Source organism: Amia ocellicauda, chromosome 3, assembly GCF_036373705.1.
Source record: "Amia ocellicauda isolate fAmiCal2 chromosome 3, fAmiCal2.hap1, whole genome shotgun sequence".
In the NCBI taxonomy this organism is placed as follows: domain Eukaryota; kingdom Metazoa; phylum Chordata; class Actinopteri; order Amiiformes; family Amiidae; genus Amia; species Amia ocellicauda.
Window position 1 is genome coordinate 43,861,564 of NC_089852.1, and position 22,538 is coordinate 43,884,101.

The window sequence follows — 22,538 nt, forward strand, 5'->3', positions numbered from 1 at the left end:
ACCTGTGATGTGGTATAAACAATTGTTCTGTATCGCCAATGACAAATATAAGAAAGGTAAGATATGTTTCACTTCTTAACCCCAGTGTGGTGAGCAGAGTGTTAAAATGGTAGTTTTATTATAGAACTTGCGAGGGTTTTGTGATCAAATTACACATTTTAATATATCTGGAACTCTTGAGGCCTGTCAGACTGGGAACACAGCAAATGCACATCTTGAAAGTTAAAAAAGCAACAGAATATCTATTATGATTTGTTTGCAATGCAGGTGTACTTATGTGGAACAATCTCATGAGAGGAATTTGCGAACACATGAGCAGTTGCATATGATAAAATTCATTTTTTTTTCTGTTAAACTCATTGTTATATTAATTATATGGAAATTCACATACCCCTTCAAAAACTAATAAAAGCTTTCATTGTGCCAGTCTGCCTTCCTTGTGGCCATACCTGTATTGATGTGTTGGTAAATAACAAGCAACCCATTCAAATCATTTACATGTTCATCCTGTTTAGTCATGGTTTTCAATATAAGAACATAAGAACATCAGAAAGTTTACAAACAAGTGGAGGCCATTCGACCCATTGTGCTCGTTTGGTGTCCATTAATATCTAAGTGATCCAAGGATCATATCCAGTCTATTTTTAAATGTTCCCAAACTTTCAGCTTCTACCACATCGCTGGGGAGTTTGTTCCAGATTGTGACAACTTTCTGTGTGAAGAAGTGTCTCCTGTTTTCCGTTTTGAATGCCTTGTAGCCCAATTTCCATTTGTATCCCTGGGTGCGTGTGTCCCTGCTGATCTGGAAAAGCTCCTCTGGTTTAATGTGGTTGATGCCCTTCATGATTTTGAAGACTTGGATCAAGTCCCCACGTAGTCTCCTCTGTTCCAGGGTGAAAAGGTTCAGTTCCTCAGTCTCTCAGTAGGACATCTCCTTCAGACCTGGAATAAGTCTGGTTGCTCTCCTCTGAACTGCCTCTAGAGCAGCGATATCTTTCTTGAAGTGTGGAGCCCAGAACTGCACACAGTATCCAGATGAGCTCTAACTAGTGCATTGTACAGTCTGAACATTACTGCCCTTGTTCTCACTTCTACACTTTTGACAATATACCCTAGCATTGTGTTTGCCTGTTTTATTACTTCCCCACATTGTTTGGATGGAGAAAGTGAGGAGTCCAAGTAGACTCCTAGGTCTTTCCTAGGTCTTTCGCATTCTCAATAATTTGAGGAAGCAATACAGATATTATCAAAATTATAATATATTATTAAACCCGTAGAATATTAACAAAAATTAACCTTAAAATGATGCACTAGTAATGACCTTGTTTAAAATATTGAGTACAGTTTTGGTCTCTGTGGGGTTTTCTTTTTTGGTACATGAACATGCACATGAGATCAAAGGCTGAAGTTGAGGAGATGGTTTATTAAGGATTGGGAAAAGTAGACAATTCTTTACTACACAAAAAGTGGAAAGAAACTGGGGCAAACTAACCACACACTCGAAGCTGTGGGTTCTAAAGGACTACCAATACATGAACCAAAACATGGGTCAAAGGGTTTCCCTTCAGTTGAGACCTCCTATATTCTTATACAATTAGCAGGCTCCACAAGTGCTCCTGCCCTTATAAACCAAAAAATCCATGCATTCTGCAAGTGAGTCATGACTTTACATGACTCACTCACTTTCCTAAGGCAGTCGTGACTGGCGACGGCAGGAAAAAGCCAACTTATATCTCGCAGCATAAAGGCGCGGCTGCGCACTCCTCCCCGCAGAGGCAATCAGCCCGTTCAGCGAATCGACGCGCCGAGCTGCCCAGAGGGGCGGGAGCAACAATTCAAACTACACCGAATAGCGTTGTCGCATTGGCGTTTCTGAGTGATTGGCGGTTTTGTAACCCTATCACATCTTACGGATGGATGGCAATTGACGTATCGCGGATGTAACAGTGCGTGATGACGTATGTTGCGCGTCGCTCGGCCTCGCTGAAGTAAATTACGCAGTTTCCCTCCTCGCTTCGCTGCGAGAGAGAATCCGATACTGGAGAAATATTGACCGCCGTCTGGAGATCTGGGGTTAATACGAGTCTTGTTGCTTTGATACGGATTGGTGTGGGCTGGACGACGGCCACGGAAGATATTGTGTTTTTCCACAATACAACGGTGAGTTGTTACTCGTTGAAGGGATATGATGTGGCTAAAAAAAAAAAAAAAAAAAAAAAAAAAAAATCGGTTGTATTTCAGTTTTTTTTGTGACTAGCTGAAAGTATGTCGTTTTGCACCGTGTCTAAATACAATATTAACGTGTATTTACTATAAACGCTCACAATATTGTGCGGAATAAGTGACGGAGTATGGTGCGTGGTTGTGGACATACTGATCCGCGATCATTTCGTCACATGCATATCGCAACGACAGGTTTTGTTTTCACTTCATATGTATATAACGTGTGTCGGTGTTGGCGTGTTTCAGGGGTGGATAGTTTGCCCGTCCGATTATGTAAATCGTCGCTCTCGCAGTTTGTTCGGAATAACGACAAGTTAGTCCCCGGTTTCGGTCAGCGTCTTCCCGCAGCAGTGTAGTAGTAGTAGTGTGCCTGTGTTTTTAGATAATACTGGTACCGTTTTTAAACCGGTTTATTCTGGTTTATTCCAGCGTGTCCCGGGCATGCACGCCTGTGTGTTTGTTTTGACACTGAGAGGGTGTTTATCGGTGTGTTGGTCGGCGCTTTTCTTGGTTATTCGGGGACCTTGGGGTTGTTGTGGCTGCTGCCGAAGCCTGACTCTCTAGGCCGCAGACGTCCATTCTGGCGCCAGCAACGACGCGGCTGCTCTGGGTCAATAGACACGTTTCTGTGGTGAAACTTGACGGATCGGGCTGAGGGAAAAGCAAGTGTTTAAATGTCCGGTACATTATGTTTTCTTTCCCTAAATTCAATTGCGTTGTGCAACCTTTCAACGGCGACACGTTTCCCGTTGTTTATACTATTAAGCATTACATAACCGTTTATCTGTGGCTGTATACATGATCACATTTCTTTTTCACAGCGTTTGCCATAAGAGTTGCTGAAATAAACTATATCGTCGGCATTGTGTGTGTAGCTGCGCTGGGTCATTGATAACACTGAAGTGTATGTATTCAAGATGTAATTTAAATGTTGCTATTGCTGAGCTAATCCTTGATATCAGGTGGATGTATAGTTATTTAGCTGATAAACGTTTCAGCTGAGACGGGCGTGATTGATGCCAGTGATTGTGTACTCCAGGTGCATGTTGTGATTTAAATGTTGTTTTGTGTGCTGATGTTGCAATATCAGTTGGTCGTGGGTTTATGTGCGTTTGAATATGAAATGCAGTCAACACCGCGTTTTCAAAAGTTGCAGTGTCGTGTAGTGTTCTGAACAATACGGCCTTCTTGCTACAATACAACAGTTACTTCGTGGCTAAATACATTGAATTGTCACTTTAATTGTCACAGTTTTTTGTATAAGTAGTAATAAGTATACGTTTTAGACAAAAAGTCAGTCAAATGCATTGTGTGCAGCTGCATTGGGTCATTGATTACATATTTGTTTATCCAAGGTTGTTTTTGTAAAAATATAGGCAAAGGTACAACAAATGTTCATGTGCATCACTTGATTGAAGAAATGTAGTATTTGTTTATGAAGTGTTTTTTTTAAATGATCTTTGTTTTTCAACAGACGTATGCAGTCCTGATAGCAACAGAAGATGTTCAATAAATCATTTGGAGCTCCATTTGGGGGAGGCACTGGCGGATTTGGAGCTTCATCCACATTTGGGCAGAGTACGTTTGGGTTCACCTTTCTTATTGTGATGGTTAATTTTTATCTGGTATAATAAACTTAAGTATATTTAAATTGTTGCACGAATGACTTTTCCTTCAATTGCATGTACAGTAGTGGATGTGGGGGTTTGCATGTCACATTGTGATTCAGATTGCTGTTCCATAGTCTGATTTCCATTCCCGTCTATCTGTTTTGTAACAAATAGAACTAGATTTGATATTGTTTAACCCCAGCAGTGTTACTAGCCTCTTCAAACACAGAATACCAAATACATCCTCCATGTGCTGGAAAGCAATTTGAATCCTAATGATCATTCATAGTAGCTTTATGTAGAACTCAAAGCATAAGTGCACTTGGATAGTATGCTCTCATTATGTGTGATGTTAGTGACTTTGCTCTCTATTACTTACTCATTGACAATGATGGGACTTTTTAAAGGTATGCTATTAAATGTCAAGAGACACTTGATCTATTAAATATTATGGTTAAACTAACAATTAGCCTAAATTGTACTTTTTGGTATGTACTGACTGGAGTTGGTCAGAATTGCCTTTTGTTATGGATACAATTCTCACTTTTTCATTTTTGTTTTCTTACCCTGTTGCTTTATCTTAATGTTCCTGTCCATTAAATATTTTTTTCTTGGTGAAATTGGGAGATGTGTAGAAATGGGACTGCAACATCAGGAATCAGTTTTGTGTGCTAACAATCCAAAACTACACAATTGTCACTGCCTGCTCAATGTGTTAGCCTTGCCATTTTATAAATTGATACCTATTGCTCCTGTCAATATTATAAATATGACCGTACTACAAGGTTGTGAGTGCCTTGTCTTTGAATCTTCCAACTGAGTACTTGCATCCACGTTTATATTTTATAATAGTTTGTTCTGTCAGTGTTTATAAATGTCAGATGTCTGAATGGCAAAATTACAGATGGCTTCAATGTGTTTTCAAAGTAACTCGGAAACAAATGTTACTTTTGAAAGTCTTCCTTGACATCTTTACATAAAGCAGCTGTTTATATTCCAATACCAGTTGTAAGTGGCTAACAATTGCTCCTTCAACATCTCTTGCAGATGCAGGGTTTGGAACTACAGGTGGGTTTGGTGCCTCTGCATTTGGTTCCACTAATAACACTGGCGGGCTCTTTGGGAACACCCAGAATAAGCCAGGTTTGCACCTTATATTGATATTTTAAATGTGGTGGGAGTGAGTTTTTGTTTTTCCCTCTCTCTCCTGCTTTTTTCCCCATAGAGATTAACCTTATTTTAGCAGTCTTATGTGTAAACCTTTATATGTGATCTTAACTTCATACTGCATAAAATGTTACAAGTTTTGTCGCATCAATTAATTCCCTTGCCCATTTAGTTGGGTTTTTGTCACAAAACAATGTCTCGCCCTGTCCTTAGAAACCTAACTATTGTAAATACAGCAGGATTCTGAACTCATTCTGCTATCTTTAATATTATTTTCATAGTTAGAATGTAGAAGGATGTTATTCAGCTACAGATTAAAGTACAGTGTAAACTAGGCTTCATTTTTGGGATCATGGTTGGGTAAAATACTGAAGGGTAAGACTTGGAATGGTTTGCATCACGTGCAATTATATATACATGCTGATGGATATTAAAATGTCCTTGTGTTAGTCTGGCTGTATTTTAATTAAATTATTGGATGGCAACATGTTTCCATTAAGATGGAACATATTGAACACGGTGACTTGTATTTTGATACCGTAAGCACAACTTGCAAGCAACTGGATAAATGTAAACTACAAAGGTAAGGTCCAGGAATTTTTAAACTGCATGATCACACTGCCCTTTTCACTAGCCTTTTGGGGGAAAGAGTGGCTCCAGTTTTTAAAATCATATTTCAAAACTAAAAAGACGACAAGGCCTCCCAACGAACGAATACAAAGTGAGGCTTTAATATAAAGCTACCTGTTCAATGTGTGGTGTAGCTCCACACATCGGTTTCTAACAACACTGTACTTTACTTTCTCAAAAGTGGTGACCGCAAATCCTCAACAAATCTACACTGGTGCCGGTAGAGGAGGTAAGCATGGCTTTACATCTTAAAAAGAAAGTTTGTGGAACAGATGCAATGAATGTTTAAATATTGGGTATTGTGATCATGCAGCTCATTGCTCATACTGTTATATTCTTTGTTTACGAACCTTACAGATGCAGAAGGTAAAACTTAGGCTAGGTGCTAAACACAACAGAGAAAAACTAAGTCCATGTCCATGGACTTAGAATTCAGTCCTGTGGTGATTTTAATAGTTCTGAGACACATGAGAATGAAGGGTTACATGTTGAGGAGCCGTAGTATACAATACAGATTTGATTTCTGGACCTCCCTTTGGCTGATTTGCTTCCCCCACCCCCAGTATTTTCTAACCTTAAATTTGTACTTTAAAGGTGGACTCTTTGGCTCCAGTACCTTTAGCCAGCCTGTGACATCCTCCACTAGCACAGGCTTTGGGTTTGGTGCTGCCAGCGGCACCACCAACAGCCTGTTCGGCACCACCAATACAGGAGGAGGCGGCCTCTTCTCACAGCAGAGCAATGCCTTTGGTCCAAACAAGCCAGCCGCTTTTGGCAGTGAGTTGCCTTTTGCTTATTTGAAATATAAGTATCACAGTTGTAATGTGTACACCATCAACTGCCATATTGATCTTGACTGAATTCCTGTGGTGTTACACTAGCAGCAGTTTTTACGACCCCCCCCCCGCCAAATCAATTTGTAACACATTGGTTGGATAGCTTGTGTGCACAATTCCCGATGTAATGCTTCCCCTCCAGGAAAAATTAGACATTGCCTGGCATTCACAATGGCATTTTTTCAAGAGAACACAATTTGTTTCTCTATTTTAATTACAAATATGCCACAAGCCTAGAGTCAAAAAAAAAAAAAAAAAGCTTTTTTATATATATAATTCCTTCTTTAACCATTTGCTTTTGTCAGTTTTGCATTTCTTTATATTGTTCACTTCCTTTTCCAGCATTTGGCACCAGTACCAGCAGCGGTGGACTGTTTGGCACTACTAGCACGAACTCCAACCCGTTTGGAGGAACCTCTGGGTCACTCTTTGGCTCTTCTGGATTTGGTGCTACCCAGACTGGCACTACCTTGAAGTTCAATGTGAGTTCTTACTCTTTTCAGCCATGTAGTTAAAAGTTTATTCTTTTAAGCATTTATGTGAAATCATTCTATAATGATAGAAATCAAAACTTAAATGTTTCCCTCATTGTGAGTTGTGGATTTTGAAGATGGAAAAGTGTGCAATTGAAGTTCAGTCAGCAAAGACCCTTTCTTTTCCTGCAGCCCCCCACTGGCAGTGACACAATGGTAAAGGGAGGAGTGACTACAAGCATAAACACCAAACACCAGTGCATCACGGCAATGAAAGAATATGAAAATAAGTCCTTGGAGGTTAGTTTAAAGAATGGATGGCTAATGTTGACCTTTGGCCATCTTGAAGATGCCAACTTAAGTGTATGCAAATAACCTGAATTCTAATGGGTTATGCAAAAGTGCATAATGCTAATGTGTCGATTTAAGCTTTCATTGCGAACGTGTCCTTTTGCAGGAACTACGGCTGGAGGATTACCAGGCTGGAAGGAAGGGTCCCCAGAACCCCATGGCCGGAGGAACAGGTGTGCTATTTGGTGCCGCCACTGCGCCAGCCAGCACAGCTACTGGGCTTTTTGGGTCATCTGCAACAAATACTGGCTTCTCCTTTGGGCAGAAAAATACAGCCTTTGGAACCAGTGAGTGAATGGCAGATGAGTTAATGGCTGTTTTGAGATTGTAGTCTTATGGTTTGATGTACAGAGAGTCCGCACCAATTTGGAAGACCGTGGTTTTAGGGCTGATTCATCTTAACGTATGCCTTGGATCACTTTTAAACATGTTGGAGTTTCTCGGGTCGTTAGTGTCCTGTTCGCTAAGAGGTGCTGTAGTTGACCCTGAAGGCATTAAGAACCAACCTACAAACGCATTGACCCGTCAGAGGGGTGGGGGATGAAACGGCCAACGCAGACTAGAAGTGTACATTGTTTTCTAGGTCTCTTGTTAATGGTTTTCATGTTTTTCTTCAGGCACGGGTGGCTTTGGCACTGCTGCTGGCAGCCTGTTTGGTCCGCAGCCGACCCAGCCAGGCGCCACTCTATTCAGCAAGCCTTTTGGCCAGGCCACCACCACCCCGAACACCGGTTTCTCATTTGGCAACACCAACACCATGGTCCAGCCTAACACCAGCAGCATGGTAAACCCTAATCCTGGTCAAACCTGCTTTCCAGTTCTCTTCTGACCTGCTTTAAAAAAGTGTTGTTTCATAATTATTAAATTTGTAAAAAATATATATAAACATTTGGGTTTTAGAAGTTTCATAATTATTTAAGGTAGTCCCAAAGTAAATGAAAATTACTGTACAAATTCCACTTTTCAAGGGACAGAGACTGGGCTTGTGCAGAATGTGTTGCTATGTTTAAATGTAGCATTGGTAGGATATTTGTGACTGGAGTTTTATTTCAGTCTCCTGATGGTACTATTCTGACTTTGAAGGGGTTGTTTGGAAACACCGCATCTCCGTCTGGAGGGCTCTTTGGTAACACTGCCAACACCAGCACTGCAACTGCTTTTGGGACTGGCACAGGACTCTTCGGACAACCCAATGCTGGCTTTGGCAATGTTGGCACACCGGTAAGGTTAAGGCGCTGCGCTTGCTTGTATTCATGTAAACTTCAGAAATGTCCTTTAATTGAATTATCCCTCAAGTTTTACATTTTAATTACAATTCTATACTTTTAAAATACTTTTCCCCAGAATCTTTTTGGTAACAAGCCAGCTGGATTTGGCACTACCACAACCAGTGCACCATCATTTGGTACAGGCACTGGCCTGTTTGGAAACAAACCCACCCTTACTCTGGGCACCAATACGAACACCTCTAATTTTGGTAAGTGGTAAGCTGCTAATCATGTTTCATTGGTCTTCAAGTTTTTCTTTTTATTCCATTTAATTTATTTTTACTTTGGTCTGCTTATAGGATTTGGCGCAAATGCTGCTGGTGGAAGCATTTTTGGTAACAAACCAGCTGCAGGAGGATTAGGCACAGGACTGGGAACTGCTTTTGGAGCAGGTATGTCTACGTGCTTGTTAAAATCAACCTTGTATCTTAAAGAAGTGTGTGCAAGTACACTCAAAATATAGTGACAGTCACTTGATGCAGATTTTCCCGATTGGCTTTTCTCATCTGTTTAGCTGTTGGCACCGGACAAACATCTCTCTTTGGAAATCAGAATAAACTGGGGTCAACCCTGGGCACTGCAGGCACTTTTGGGCAGCCTGGATTCAATGCCACTGCTAGCAATCTGGGCTTTGGAGCACCTCAGCAGCCAGTTGGTAAGTGTGGACCCTAATCCAAAGACTCTACAACTATTTCCATTGTATCGGTGTGATTTTACTTTGCTTGCTGGGTGTTGTGTTTTTCAGAATGTGACAGTTGCAGGATAAAATGTCTAATAGGATGACATTGGATATTTTTTTTAATGGATTGTGATGCACTGTGTTCGTCTCTCTTTTTAAAGCCCTGACAGACCCCAATGCTGCGGCAGCTCAACAGGCACTGTTACAACAGCAGATAAATGCCCTGGCATATGCTCCTTTTGGGGACTCCCCTCTCTTCAGAAACCCTCTGTCTGATCCAAAAAAGAAAGAGGAGGTAAGACTTTTCTTTATGCCTGGAGAAAAAAGGGATGCAGCTAACCACGTGGCTTGCAGTATTGATCTTAGTGTGATTACACAGTGTTTTGTATAATAGAGATTTTAAGTTGAAATCTTAATCCTTTTTTCCACGTTCTTTTCTGAAATGTACCAATAGCGTCTTAAGCCAACAAATCCAGCTGCCCAGAAAGCCTTGACCACCCCGACTCATTACAAACTGACCCCCCGTCCAGCCACTCGAGTTCGTCCCAAAGCCCTGACGTCTTCTGGCTCCTCGAAGTCTCAGCTGTTCGATGGGCTGGACGATGATGAACCTTGTTTTGCCAATGGCTCCTTTAAGCCCAGGTATTGGAAACCTCTGTCTGTCCTCAAATTTCTGACCCATGTGTCTTAATCAAATGCCTAGAATTGGTAAAATGCATATGGAAATTGTTGTACTTGTTGCTGGGTACTGAAGGCCTTTTTTGTGTATTATAATGTTGTATTTTCTGTCATGGCAGGAAAAGTATTAAGAAGCTGGTTCTCAAAAATCTCAATGGCAGCAGCCTCTATTCTCCAGGGAGCAGGGAGAATGATGACCTTGCTTCTCCTTCTGAATACCCAGAGAATGGCCTGAGGTAAGCTGAACTGGTTTAGAGTTATCCTGGGGTATGTGTGAACTTTAGCCCTCAGGTGTGAATCCCCTAACGTAATTAAATCACGTTATGAAGGGTTTTGGTGAAGCAAAGAATAAATTAAAGATTGACTTTATTGTACTTAATTGTATTTTTAGGAATATGCTGCAACCAGAATTGGTGGTGATTTGTTGTTGATCAGCTCTTTTCTTGCTCACCAATCATTTAGATGCTGCAGCATACAATGTATTAAGTTTTCTATTCTCTGGGGAATTGTAGCTGCATTTTCTTGGCACTAACCCAATGTCCGCTTCACACTGTCAGCCAGAGCATTGACGAGGAATCTCGGCAACATGAAGTGGAGAGAGTAGATGATGACCTGGAGGTGTCCAAGTTCTACACCAATCCTATTGCAAAGCCCATTCCCCACTCTCTGGAGGGCAAACAGAACATTTCCATGCAGGACACCTTGACTGAGCTGAACGTGCGCAACGTGCAGCGGAACGGGCTGGAGGCCAGCAGTGAAGACGCCTCTTTAGGAGACGATTCTCTGCAGGAGGAGAGGGAGGAGGAGCTGGAAGGCCAGCAGACCCCACACCCAGCAGGTAATTACTACACTACTGCCTTGGTATCATTGTTTACCAGGAACGTTACTTCCCTTTAACACAATTTTAAATTTGTTTAGTTACTAGCCCGACTTGTATCACCCCTTTAAAAGCGTGCTCTGTTCCCCATAGGCATTGTCCTCGGACGTATAGGGTACTACACTATTCCATCCATGGATGAGCTCGCCAGGATGGTCAACGAGAACGGAGAATGTCTGGTGGAGAACTTCACTGTTGGCAGAAAAGGTGAGACTATGAAGAAGCTTTCATACAAACCATGATCTACACAATGCAAATACTTGAATTCATTCATTCCCCACCTCCTTTTTCGATTAATCCACAGGCTATGGCTCCATCTATTTCCCCGGGGAGGTGAATCTGACCAACCTGAACCTGGATGAGATTGTTCATTTCCGTAGGAAGGAGGTCATTGTGTACCCTGATGACCAGGCCAAGCCTCCTGTGGGAGAAGGCTTGAACAGGTGAGTGTTTTGCATGGAGGATTGTTTGCTGCTATTGTATGGTACTGTATTCAAGTGGAATTGTCTTGCATATTTTTCAAATCAGGTTCAGTGTCTTTCGAGGGAAATCTTGGATTCTCTTAAGAATAAGTGAAGTAGTCCTTTTGTCTAAAGTCTAAACAAGCAATTCCTTCAGTGTGTTGGCTTCTTTGTCCTTTCTCTGCATTATCAGTAATCCATTATATTCAAATGCTTTTTGTTCTACAGACGGGCTGAGGTGACACTGGATGGTGTTTGGCCAAATGATAAAACCACTCGCAACCAAATCAAAGACCCAGAACGGCTCCTGGAGATGAATTATGAGAGCCGGCTGGAGAAAGCGTCCCGAAAGCAGGGCGCTCGCTTCCGGGAATACCGTCTTGAAACTGGGTCCTGGGTATTTGAGGTAAAGCACAAAGCCCAGCATTTGTACAGCATCAGAGTATGCTTGGGATTAAATTGAGACTCTGTGTAACAAGCTGTATGTATTCGTGTTCTAACACCTCATGTTTAACATGGTCCTGTGACTTTCATGGTTGCCTAGTACTTGTATATATTAGCTAAAGGTCCAGGTTTGTCTTCTCTGCATTCATTTGAATTGTTTACCTCTTATTAATCAGGATTGCAACTTCTCCACCGCAGGTTGTCCATTTCTCCAAGTACGGACTGCAGGACTCCGACGAGGAAGATGATGTCCCCCCCCCCAAAGCAGAAATTAAGAAACTGAAGACGGCCAAAGTGCTTCCCCCAGAACAGCAGCAGCGATCGCCCACTCAGCAGATGGCCCTAAATGGGACAGCAGCCCCTCAAGCACAGGTAGATGGTGGGCCTCACTGAACTGTGACAGTGATGAATCAGAGTTCTTTTTTGTTTGTTTTTTTGTTTTAAATTGGGGAGGGAAATGTTACCTCACCCAGGTTGCCTTGTACCTGTGGTGCCTGTGGTGTTTTGCCATTAACGGTGGTGGCAGGCATTGGGCTGTTTAGGGTCTATGAAGTCAGATGATACAGTTCAAGAGGTGACACCATTGTATTAAAAGTGCTTCAGAGGGTTTCAAGTTCAGAAGACTCTATTGGGAAATTATCTGCTTTTCTGTGGCGCCAGGAGAGCAGCGGGTAAGAGCTTCAGGTATACAATATCCATTCCTTGCATTTCTCTTAATTCAGCAGGAGGGATTTAAACTTAATGGCAGACTTTCTGGGGGTCTGTTACGAGAGGTCAAGGGGATGTTGAGATAATGTATTCCTTGTGTGATGCTCGTTTTATGTTTTTTAATCATGCAACAAGCTAATGTACACATCTGGCAAATATATGTATAGTTTTCTTAGACATTAACAATTTATAGTCTTAATTTTATTTAAGCACTTTCTTTGATTTTACCTGAAAGTACAAGCTACCTGAAGTAATTGTCATTTTTATATATATATTTATATATATATATACATTACATTTTGTTAGTGTTTTCAAACCTAGACAGTGGATTAATAAAAGGGTAGCACTTCACAGTTTAATTTATGTTTAAGGTATCAGGCAGTGACTGTCAATCGTTTAAAACCATTTTGCACTAAAAAATACTTTGAGGCCCTGGTACAGTGATAGCATGCTCTTCAGCTTGTCTCTAACATGTGATCTATACTGAGCTATGAGCAATTATAATGCGGTCGTTACATTTAGACTTCTGACTCTGTAAAGACATCTGTTCTTGTGGTATTGCTCTTCTCACCTGTGGCTTAATGTTCTCTACAAGGATAATCTGCACTGCATGACTTTAGAAAACAACTGTTTCGTCATGTGTTTAGACTCTGCTGTGGGAAAAGCCCTTAAAATTTTGAGCGAAAAGCTGCTTTGTTCCAAAGAGACCCATCCATATGAGCTGTCTCCAGGAACTGGTTCAATGAGAAGTGTATGTATGTTCCTACGATTGTCAATCCTTAATCTTTTGTTTTTGAATTTTGTAGTGTTCATTTGCTCCATAAACTGATTGGCTGTTTCGCAGCTTAATATCTAGTCCTTATTACACTGCAGGGAAGCTCTGTATATTTTTAAGAGACTGAATATTGAATCTGGAGATGAATGATCAGATGTTTTGCACTAAGTGTGTGGTACAGCAGTCTGTCTTGGTTTAATGAAGTTAAATTAAGTGCCAAGCAATGTTCAGCCTAGTAATTAATGTAGCAAATGAGTGTGCTGGATTTGCTCATTCTCAAATTGTGAAATGGAAAACAGAGATCCCTTTTTCCACTTCCACCTGCTACAATTTATTCTTTTAAAAAAGGTTTAATGAAGTGCATGATAAAACTCAGAATTAAAACATTAACAAGTGTCGATTCATGTTAAGTGTAATTTTGTGATACATTGTATTGATTGCAAAATACCAAAAATAAAATGTTAAATGAATTTAAACTGCTTGTTTTTGTCAAGAGTTAATATTTGTTTGTTTACATTTCTAGTAAACACAGATTCTTCTGTTCAATACTTTCTATAGTACTTTACTGTCTCTGCATTGTATGTGCATGATTTGATTTCTTACCAACTTGAACATTCAGCTCTCCGGTGTTATATCTTGACAACCTTCCTTGGTTGACTCTAGCAGTCATGTACAACTTTCACCCCAAGGGTATATTGACTAGCTATTCAAGGTGTGGTTGAGCAGAGATTGTGTGATTGGGGGAGATTTTTCTCCTTTACTTTGACCCATGCTGTTATCAAATTTAATTTAGATCTTACTCCATCTCTATCTAAGGGGAGTGTCTTAACAGTCCTGATCGCCCTACCTGCTTGGTGGGTTTGGCGTAGCTTGTTCTCGGCAACATTAAGATTGCTCTCCATCTATGTGCAGAGCCTGGGGGTGCTGGAGCAGCTGAGCAGGGTGACCGAGCTGGACAGTGACATGGCGGATATCACGCAAGAGCCGCCCGCTGACAGCATGCTGGAAGATGAGGAGGAGGAGGAGAGCTGGGTGGAGGAGAGGGGCCGGGAGGCCGAGGCCATCACAGAGCACGAGCCCCTGTCTGCTTCCAGTCATATGGCATCCTCGCTTGGCATCAACCCACACACCTTGCAGGTATTTACCACCTTCAAATACAATTGTGATGTTTTGGTTTCTGGAGAATGCCATAAATTCTCTGCACTCCCTTCTGGTCACTCTTCATCTGATCCGGATCTTAAAATCCTTTTCGGATTTGCCACCTCCTCTCCCCCCTGGTAGATCATGAAGGCCTCTCTGTTTGCTGAGGATGACGAGTGTGACCTGTTCCAAGAGCAAGGTGTCGGCAGATTCTCGTACAAAATGGACTCCCCCCAAGATGTGGGCTCACCCCGTGTTTTATTCACTTCTCAAGGAAGACCATCTGGTAAAATTATTTTTCCACCAGGCAATCCTCACCCATCTATGATTCTAAATGTTCATAATTGTCCCCACTGTAGTCCTCCCTATATTACTTAATTGGTATTAGTATTAAATCAAGCCTATTGCATTTATTTATGCTGTCCCAATTGAATTTACAGTGGGAGGCTTACTACAGTCCCGGTTCAGCGCTGGCCCAACGACGCTCTTCTCGCAGCCCCAGGACACCTCTGGCAGCACCCCTCAGAGAGCGCTGCGCTCCACAGCAGCCGAGCCCTCGCGCCTGTCCCCTTGGCCCTCCTTAGGTCCTTCCTTCTTGATACCGACTCCCGCCCCCGAGATCCCCCTGCGCACTGTGGGGACCCGGCGGCAGCCAGGCCCAGTGTCCCTGGAGCACTCGGTGACGCTTGGCAAGGGCAAGCTGCTGATGGACATGGCCCTGTTCAAGGGCCGTTCCTTCCGTGTGGGCTGGGGGCCGAACTTGATGCTGGCTCAAAGCGGGGATCAGATCAGCAGCTCAAGCGGTGACACCCAGGATCAGCAGGCCGAGACCACAGGCTATGGATTTCTGCCTCAACCGGTGGCGCACACATCGTGAGTGAGACTGTTTGACTGCAGCTGCATGACTTCATACCCTCATTTTTGGTTTCCTTTGATAGGGTTAGAGTATTGCTAACAGATTTCTGACTGTGGGAATTGAAATAAAGAAGCTGAATAATATGGCCTGAAAGGAATGGACTTGGCATACGTGTTGGCATCTAAACCTCCCCTGGTTTCTAGCTTTTAATCCCCTATTAATCTGTATCAGATTTAAGTAAATCCATTTGTTCCAGTGATGACTGATTGTTGTCTGGTTTGGGGGTTAGTGGTCATAGTTTTTATAGGGTCTGTCCTCCTGTGTTGCAGGTGTTGCCCATTTAAAGTGCACATAGAAAAGGTGGTCAGTGTGGAGTCTGTGGACATGGAGAGCCAGCGCAGTCTTTATTGCCGCCCCCTTGAGATTGAGCTGGAACACAGTACCATCAACACCGAGGAGGCATGCCCGCTAATCCAGCCATCTTCGGGCGTGGAGGCGCTCCATGAGTACGCCAAGTGGATCAGTGAGGTGAACAAGGAGCCACACACAGTCGATGGTAAACTCCCTGCTGATCCTCTTGTTTAATTGCACAACTTTTGCTCCCTGCTTAGACCCCCTAAACCAGCGATTCCCAAACCTGTCCTGTTGGTTTTGTTCCAACTGAGATTTTAATTGCCTCCAGGACCGGTTTGGGAATCCTTGCCCTAAAACCACCTAGGTCTGATACGGTCTGTGGAGCTTTGTGAATATCTGAATCTCTAGGGATTCTCATCTGTTGATAATGAATCAAGATGGAACACAGTCCTCATCCTACTGCTCAGGACAGTAAAATGATGCCCCCCCACCCTTTCTTTATTTGAATAATTAACGTGTGACAATGTGGAGCTGTATGCTTATTTTTTTACATTGTGGCCTGTTGTCGCTATGCAGCCACGGTCAAGCACTGGCATCTGGTGTGGACGCTGTGCGAGGCGCTGTGGGGTCAGCTTGGAGAACTGAACCCTTACACAGAGAGGGACAACGAGTACGTGCAGCAGCTGGAGCGCCGCAAGAGTTTCTCCCAGTGGCTGTCCCGCAGTGCGGCCCACAGCATCGAGGAGGAGGTGGGCCTGTCCCAGAACAGGAGCCATGTAGACGCCATCTTTAGCTACTTGACTGGTCACCGCATCAGCGAGGCCTGCAGGCTGGCTCAGAAGTCTGGTGAGCTAGCACAGAATATCTATACAATAACAACTGTAGGACATTGGTTTTGCAAGTAATGATAATAGTAATGGAACATCATCCAAACTAAAATTGTCTTGTATGCAGATCTCCTTTGTAATAGTACCTCTTAATATGTCAGGCACTGGAAGTTATCTAACCATTTCTTTGTTTTGTCCCCTGCTGTGCAGGTGATCACAGGTTGTCCTTGCTGCTGTCGCAGGCGGTGGGGAGCCAGTGCAGTCGAGAGCTCCTGGCCATGCAGCTGGTCGACTGGAACAGGATGCAGACTGACTCCTTCGTGCAGGAGGAGCGCCTGCGCATTTTTGCTCTCCTAGCTGGGAAACCGGTATGCACTGGATACCATACTCGTCCATGAACTTCCTGCCCTGGATGGAAATGTTCTGAATTCCATGTGGCAGTTTATTATTGAACTGGTGGTTGTAAACCCTGGAGGATTCTGATTGGGATTCTAATTGGCTGTTCATGTGTGCTGTTAATCATTGGTTGCCTAGATTAGACTGGGGTTGTATAGCAGGGAATCTCTTCAGTTGTCCAAGTCTAAACGGAACTGATGCTTTCAATAACTCATTGTCATCTCTGAAAGAGGACTTTCTTCACAATGTGATGCTAATGTTTCCACAGGTGTTGCAGTCTTCAGACAGCTGTATAAATGTCTGCTCAGAGCTGGACTGGAAACGCTGCATCGCTGTCCACCTCTGGTACATGCTGCCCCCCACTGCCTCCATTGCAGAAGCTCTGTGCAAATACGAAGAAGCTTTCCAGGTACTTATTTTTAATAGTAGTCTTTTCCCCATTTCTGCTTAATCAATATAAATCTAAGGATGTGTTTTAAGGAATTTAAAACCTAGGAGAGGGATAATGTACGTAGAATGCCCATCCTCTTCCCTGCTTCGAACATCAGGGCTCAGAAGAGTGTCAGAGGTATGCCTGCGCTCCCCTGCCTCCATACCTAGATGACTCTGGGCTCGGTCTGATGGAGGACAAGGAGAGTGAAGAGACTAGAAAATCAGAGCGACCCCTCTATGATATCTGCTTTCATCTACTGAAGCTTTACAGTGATAGGTGAGTGCCTCCTGTCTGTTAAAGTGCTTTTGATGACTTTGACGATTGTGACGATTACCTCTTATGAAAGCTTCTGGTTAACCAGAAACTTGTTTTACAGGCATTACAGTCTCCAACAGCTACTCGACCCCTGCACTGTGACCTCTGACCGGCTGGACTATCGGCTGAGCTGGCACCTGTGGAACGCACTGCAGGCCCTCAACTACTCGCACCTCTCAGAGCAGTACCAGGGTCTGCTCCACACCAGCTACGCCGCACAGCTGGAAAGCGCTGGATTGTGGGAGATGGCTATATTTGTGCTGCTGCACACTCCTGACTCCAAGTATGCACCACTCACTTGAACTTACTTTTCCTGAGAGCTGTTTTAGGAATACTGCACAATTTAATTCTGATGTTCTGTCTGTTCCTTGCTTGATTCTGAAGTCAGCGTGAGAGAGCTGTGCGGGAGATGTTGAACTTACACTGCCCCCTGCTGGAGACTGAGGACTCGTCGGAGCGGGAGCACTTTCTGACGGACAGGCTGCGTGTCCCATTGCAGTGGATCCACGAGGCCAAGGCCACGCGTGCCTGCCGAGAGGGAGACAAGCACAGAGAGGCTCTGCACCTCTACAGGGCAGGGCACTGGAACCAGTGCCACAGACTGGTCATTCAGCATCTGGCCTCTGGTTAGTATTTTCCTGTGGACTTGAAGAGAATTTTAATGTTGTAGCAACAAGCATGTTAAAAAGTTGCTACAATGATTGATTTTTATTTCTCTCATTCTGCAGTCTGCTTCACTGCCTCCCTTTTATATTTCACAAGTTACAAATAGGCTTGGTCTTCCTGGCTCCTTCCCTTCTGGCCATTGCAGGGTCTTTCATATTTACAGTAGTGATACAGTATGTAATTCCTTTCCTTCCCCTTCTCAGATGCCATCATCAATGAAAACCATAGCTATCTCCTGGAGTTCTTGGAGGGTCTGGCAGCCCCTGAACGCTGTGCCGTCATCCAAGAATGGGACACATCCGGTCGGGTTTTCCTTGACTACATCCGTGTGATACAGACCTTGCAGGCCATTCAGAGGGTAGGCTTGGGGTTTTGGTTTGATCTGATGCATTTGGTGCACTGTAGTAGTAATATATAGTCTGGAAAAGATCTGAGTTTGTTTGTTTGCAGCTGGAGGGTCCTGGGTACGAGCTGGAGAGACTCCACACCGAGGTGACATCCCTGTGCAGCAGGATCGAGCTCATTCAGTGTGCGACTGCCAAAGACAGGTTGGCCCAGTCAGGTCAGTGTGTGTCCAGACAGGGGCTGGGATAGCGGGTCTTTGTGTACAAATTGTATTGCTGTGAATGTGAAAGCATGTGGGTGTGAAGATGAGTAAAGCCTTGTTCATATGATGTCTTTGCAATCTGCTGGCATTGGCCCATTGCAGAAGCATTGACAAAATAACCAAGACGGGTCATCGGTAGCAAAGACGGACCAGCTTTTTAAGACTCATTTACACCATTTAAATAGTTAATCGCTGATTTAATCCTTCTAATATTCCCATGGCAATAGTTGAATTTCCCACATCCTGAAAAAGGGTCAAATGTGGATTTACCCTTTAATTTTGTATTATAATGGAGAACTATTGCTGTCCAGTAGTAGGTTGCATGATTTTGGGAGTGTTTTGAACACCAGGAAAGTTGACCATAAATTAAATTAAACCACAAGAAAGGGTATATACTGCCTTCAGTGCCTCATGGCTTGATTTGCCTGTGTGTTGCTCCCCTCTTGGGCAGAGATGGCAAAGTGTGTGGCCAACATTCTCCGTGTGGTGCTGAGCCTGCAGCAGGGAGGGCAGGGCACCCCGGACACCCAGCGCATCCCGCTCCGTCACCTGGCGCCGCACATCGGCCGCCTGCCCATGCCGGAGGACTACGCCCTGGAGGAGCTACGTGGCCTCACCCAGTCCTATCTGCGTGAGCTCACCGTCAGCCAATGACAGCCTGGCCTTGGACAAAAGAGGGCGGGGCAAAGCAAATGAGAATTCCAACCCTAGGACACTGGCTGTACTGTTTTTGTGTTGAGATGGCATTTTTTTTTCTTCCCCCTCCAATTGATTGACAGTGGTTCATGGATAAAACATTCCTGTATTCAAAATTTTAACTTCTCCAATTTTTTTTTTCTTTCCCAAAGCAGCGACAAAATAATAATAAAAAAAAAAACGTTAGAGAAGACTACGTGTATGTTTAATAATTAAACTACATTTTGCAGAAGCTTGTTATAAAAACTTGTTCTATTTTTCATATTTACCCTGTTTCAAGGGAAAGTCATTGTAAATGAGTTTCTGCATAAAACAAAGTACAACTCGCTACATTTATTCACAGGAGTGTTTTTACATGATTTTGCTGAACAGATTTTTTTTTTTTCCCCGTTGTTGAATTCACCATTGGACTTGCCGACAGGTGTCTTTTAATCAAAGCCTCATTGTCATTATTACTACATTGGCAGACCTCAGTCTAATTTCTTAACTTACAACTTGAAATGTGTTTCTGGGGTCAGGGTTGTTTTGTTTGGGAAGGGCCACATATTCAGTATTGTGGGGTCACTAACTTGAAAGGCAATTTGCAGGAAAGAGTAAGTCATCCTCTTTTTAATATGGTAGCAAATTTGAAATCGGAGGCATCTGGAAGAGTAAACCATGAGATGTACTGTGTTGATTTGCTTGGATGACTTTCCCATACTGGGGAAATCTACATGCAGACATGGACAATCTGTTTTTAACTTTTACACTGAATTGATTTAAACGACTTAATGCTTTTCTAGGCAAGAATGTGTTTTTGAGGCGAAGGCTAAAAGTACATCACGTAATGGTTACAGAAACAGCTGTGAAGCCATACACCAACTGCATGCTTTGGTAATGGTGTATTCATGCAAAAGGATAGCTTCTAGTATGGATAGATACTCATTCACTTTAAACTGCCAGTAATCCATCCATTTCTTTTTTTTAAATAGAGCCCCTTTCCCCCCTAGTGTATACCGAAAGAAATGTGGGCAATTACTGAATGCCATCTGGGTGCCATTCCCGCCCCCCCCCCAAGTTTCTTCAGATTTTTAACTTAAGTTTAAATGTAATTTGCAAACTGGAATAAACATTTGTTTTCCTATAAAACACTCATGTCAACGAGACTTGGTTTTGCTGGCATTCAAGTCAATTGTTGGTGTTGTCCACACAATACATTTTCATAAACATGCTGTAAGTGCATCTCCAGGTTTTGCAATGTTTACTTAGCACTTAATCTTAAAGTAGCTTTACCTGCCATGAGAATCTACAGGAGTTGTTAATGCATCTCCCAGGTAAAGCGTACGAGAGCACCCTGTAAGATACCCAAGAGTTTCATTTCAAGTTAACCCTTTATCCTTTTTTCATACATGGTTTAATTTTTCTAATTCACAGAAGATGACAATTTGCGTTTGACTGCATAAAGAATATTCATTATCCCTATACTTGATGTTGTGTAAAAACGCCTGGAGATTTTTTTTTTTTTTTGGTGTGTGTAGTTCAAACCAATTTAATGCGTACTATTTATTCTTAAAGTTCTAAGCAATGGTCTACTGTCTAGAGCCATAGTTCTGCAGAGTCATTGACAGTAGTGCTGTGCAAACCAAATAGGAAAATGCGTTAATGTAGATAATTCATCTTAAAACTTTTTTTTTTTTTTTTTTTTAAATCTAATACAATTTTGTGCACCTATGTATCAGATCTGAATTTGCTTCCCCCCTGATATTTTTAAAATTCCCTGTGGTCAAAGATGGTCCCTGGTTTGAGTGATGTGTTTGAAAGGTATGGCTAGATGCTTCCTACTGTACATACTGTATTTAATATTGCTCCTTTTTCGATGGCTAGGGGAAGAATGCCTCTAGTATCTGTGCCTTCTAGGAAGATCTGGTCTGTCTTTCTGTGGGCGTTGGACTCTGTATGCATGGTTGTGTTCATGATCTGTTTTTATTGAATACTGAACAAAAATGAATGATTCTATTTTTTGTCTTCAGAGTTGTGTCCATTGCCAGTGATTTTGTTGTATTTTTAATTTAGAATAAACATTGGAAACTAACTTCAGCTGTGCCTCATTTCCTTTTTGTCCTTCCTGTTTGTATCAGTTACAGTACTTGCAGACTACTCCTGGTGCCTAAATGTTTTAATGGTTTAATCTAAAAATGTAAACATTCACCACAAGGGGGGGTTGTTGCTTCAGTCATTTGCAGTCATCAAGTATATTCATAGTGTACAAAAGTAATGTTCAGATACTTAAGTGTTATGCATGTATGGTGCACTTAGATATAGTAATTTACATGATGGTAAGATGCAGTGCAGTCATTTCTTCACATTGCTCAGGTTTGATCTGTGTCTAATTACATTTGAGTTTTATAATCCATTACTGCCATTATTTCTTCCACAGCTTTTCAGCTTGTGGCTTCATTATTTTTTATAACCTCATAGATTACTTTGTCCATAGTATTGCATTGTGTACGATTTTTCTATCTCTGCTGATCATGTAAATTGAAGGAGGCTTCTTTTTCATTCAGCAAACTGAATTAATGTTCTTTCTTTCTAGTAGCTGTGGTAAAGAATGCAATTAATCAATAAGGCTGAGAGGCTGCTTGTGTTAAATTTGGTTTGGAGTTTTTTATTTTTTATTTTGTTACAAAAAATAATTCTACCCCCAGTGTTTCCTGCATGACTTAATCCCCTCCCAAACACTTTGCTACTTGTGTTCTTTAATCTGCAGGATGATTAATGTGCTTTAGCTGTAGCAATGATGACTCTTACACATCTGATCTTTCACTTACAGTGCACAAAGATGAGCTGCAATTATAATCCACTGAGATTTAAACTGAAATTAATCCAGAAGCAATAACCGGGTATTGTTATCCTACTGGTTGTGCACTCGGGGCAAAATGGATGTCCGTGTAGCCACTTGTCCAATTAAATATGATTCAATTCCTAAAATTGCTTTTCAGTTTTGTAACTGTCTCGCCTAACAGCTGCAGCCCTTAACAGTGCAGGTGAAGTCCTTAATGTCTTTTTGGAATGCACGTTTTTGAATTGTA

General features: G+C 42.4%; 1 protein-coding gene across 8 annotated transcripts; it reads left to right on the plus strand.

Moving 5' to 3' along the window:
* The first annotated feature begins 1,971 nt into the window (after positions 1-1,971).
* nup98 (nucleoporin 98 and 96 precursor) lies at positions 1,972-21,541 on the plus strand. Of its 8 annotated transcripts, none has more exons than XM_066699673.1 (34): positions 1,972-2,160; positions 3,698-3,801; positions 4,881-4,976; positions 5,812-5,859; positions 6,225-6,407; positions 6,809-6,948; positions 7,132-7,239; positions 7,397-7,577; positions 7,908-8,074; positions 8,344-8,511; positions 8,635-8,767; positions 8,858-8,950; positions 9,073-9,213; positions 9,399-9,532; positions 9,692-9,879; positions 10,035-10,151; positions 10,473-10,753; positions 10,886-10,999; positions 11,097-11,235; positions 11,482-11,659; positions 11,896-12,069; positions 14,093-14,317; positions 14,462-14,606; positions 14,761-15,193; positions 15,506-15,732; positions 16,107-16,376; positions 16,568-16,725; positions 17,022-17,162; positions 17,302-17,462; positions 17,548-17,784; positions 17,886-18,127; positions 18,371-18,525; positions 18,618-18,729; positions 19,226-21,541. In XM_066699673.1, the coding sequence occupies exons 2-34, from the start codon at positions 3,726-3,728 to the stop codon at positions 19,426-19,428; spliced, it is 5,568 nt and encodes a 1,855-aa protein (XP_066555770.1). In that variant the 5' UTR covers positions 1,972-2,160; positions 3,698-3,725; the 3' UTR covers positions 19,429-21,541. The 8 variants fall into 8 exon arrangements, with proteins under 8 accessions (XP_066555770.1, XP_066555771.1, XP_066555772.1 ...); XM_066699674.1 differs by having other exon boundaries at positions 17,563-17,784; XM_066699675.1 differs by having other exon boundaries at positions 8,374-8,511.
* Positions 21,542-22,538: the final 997 nt, after the last annotated feature.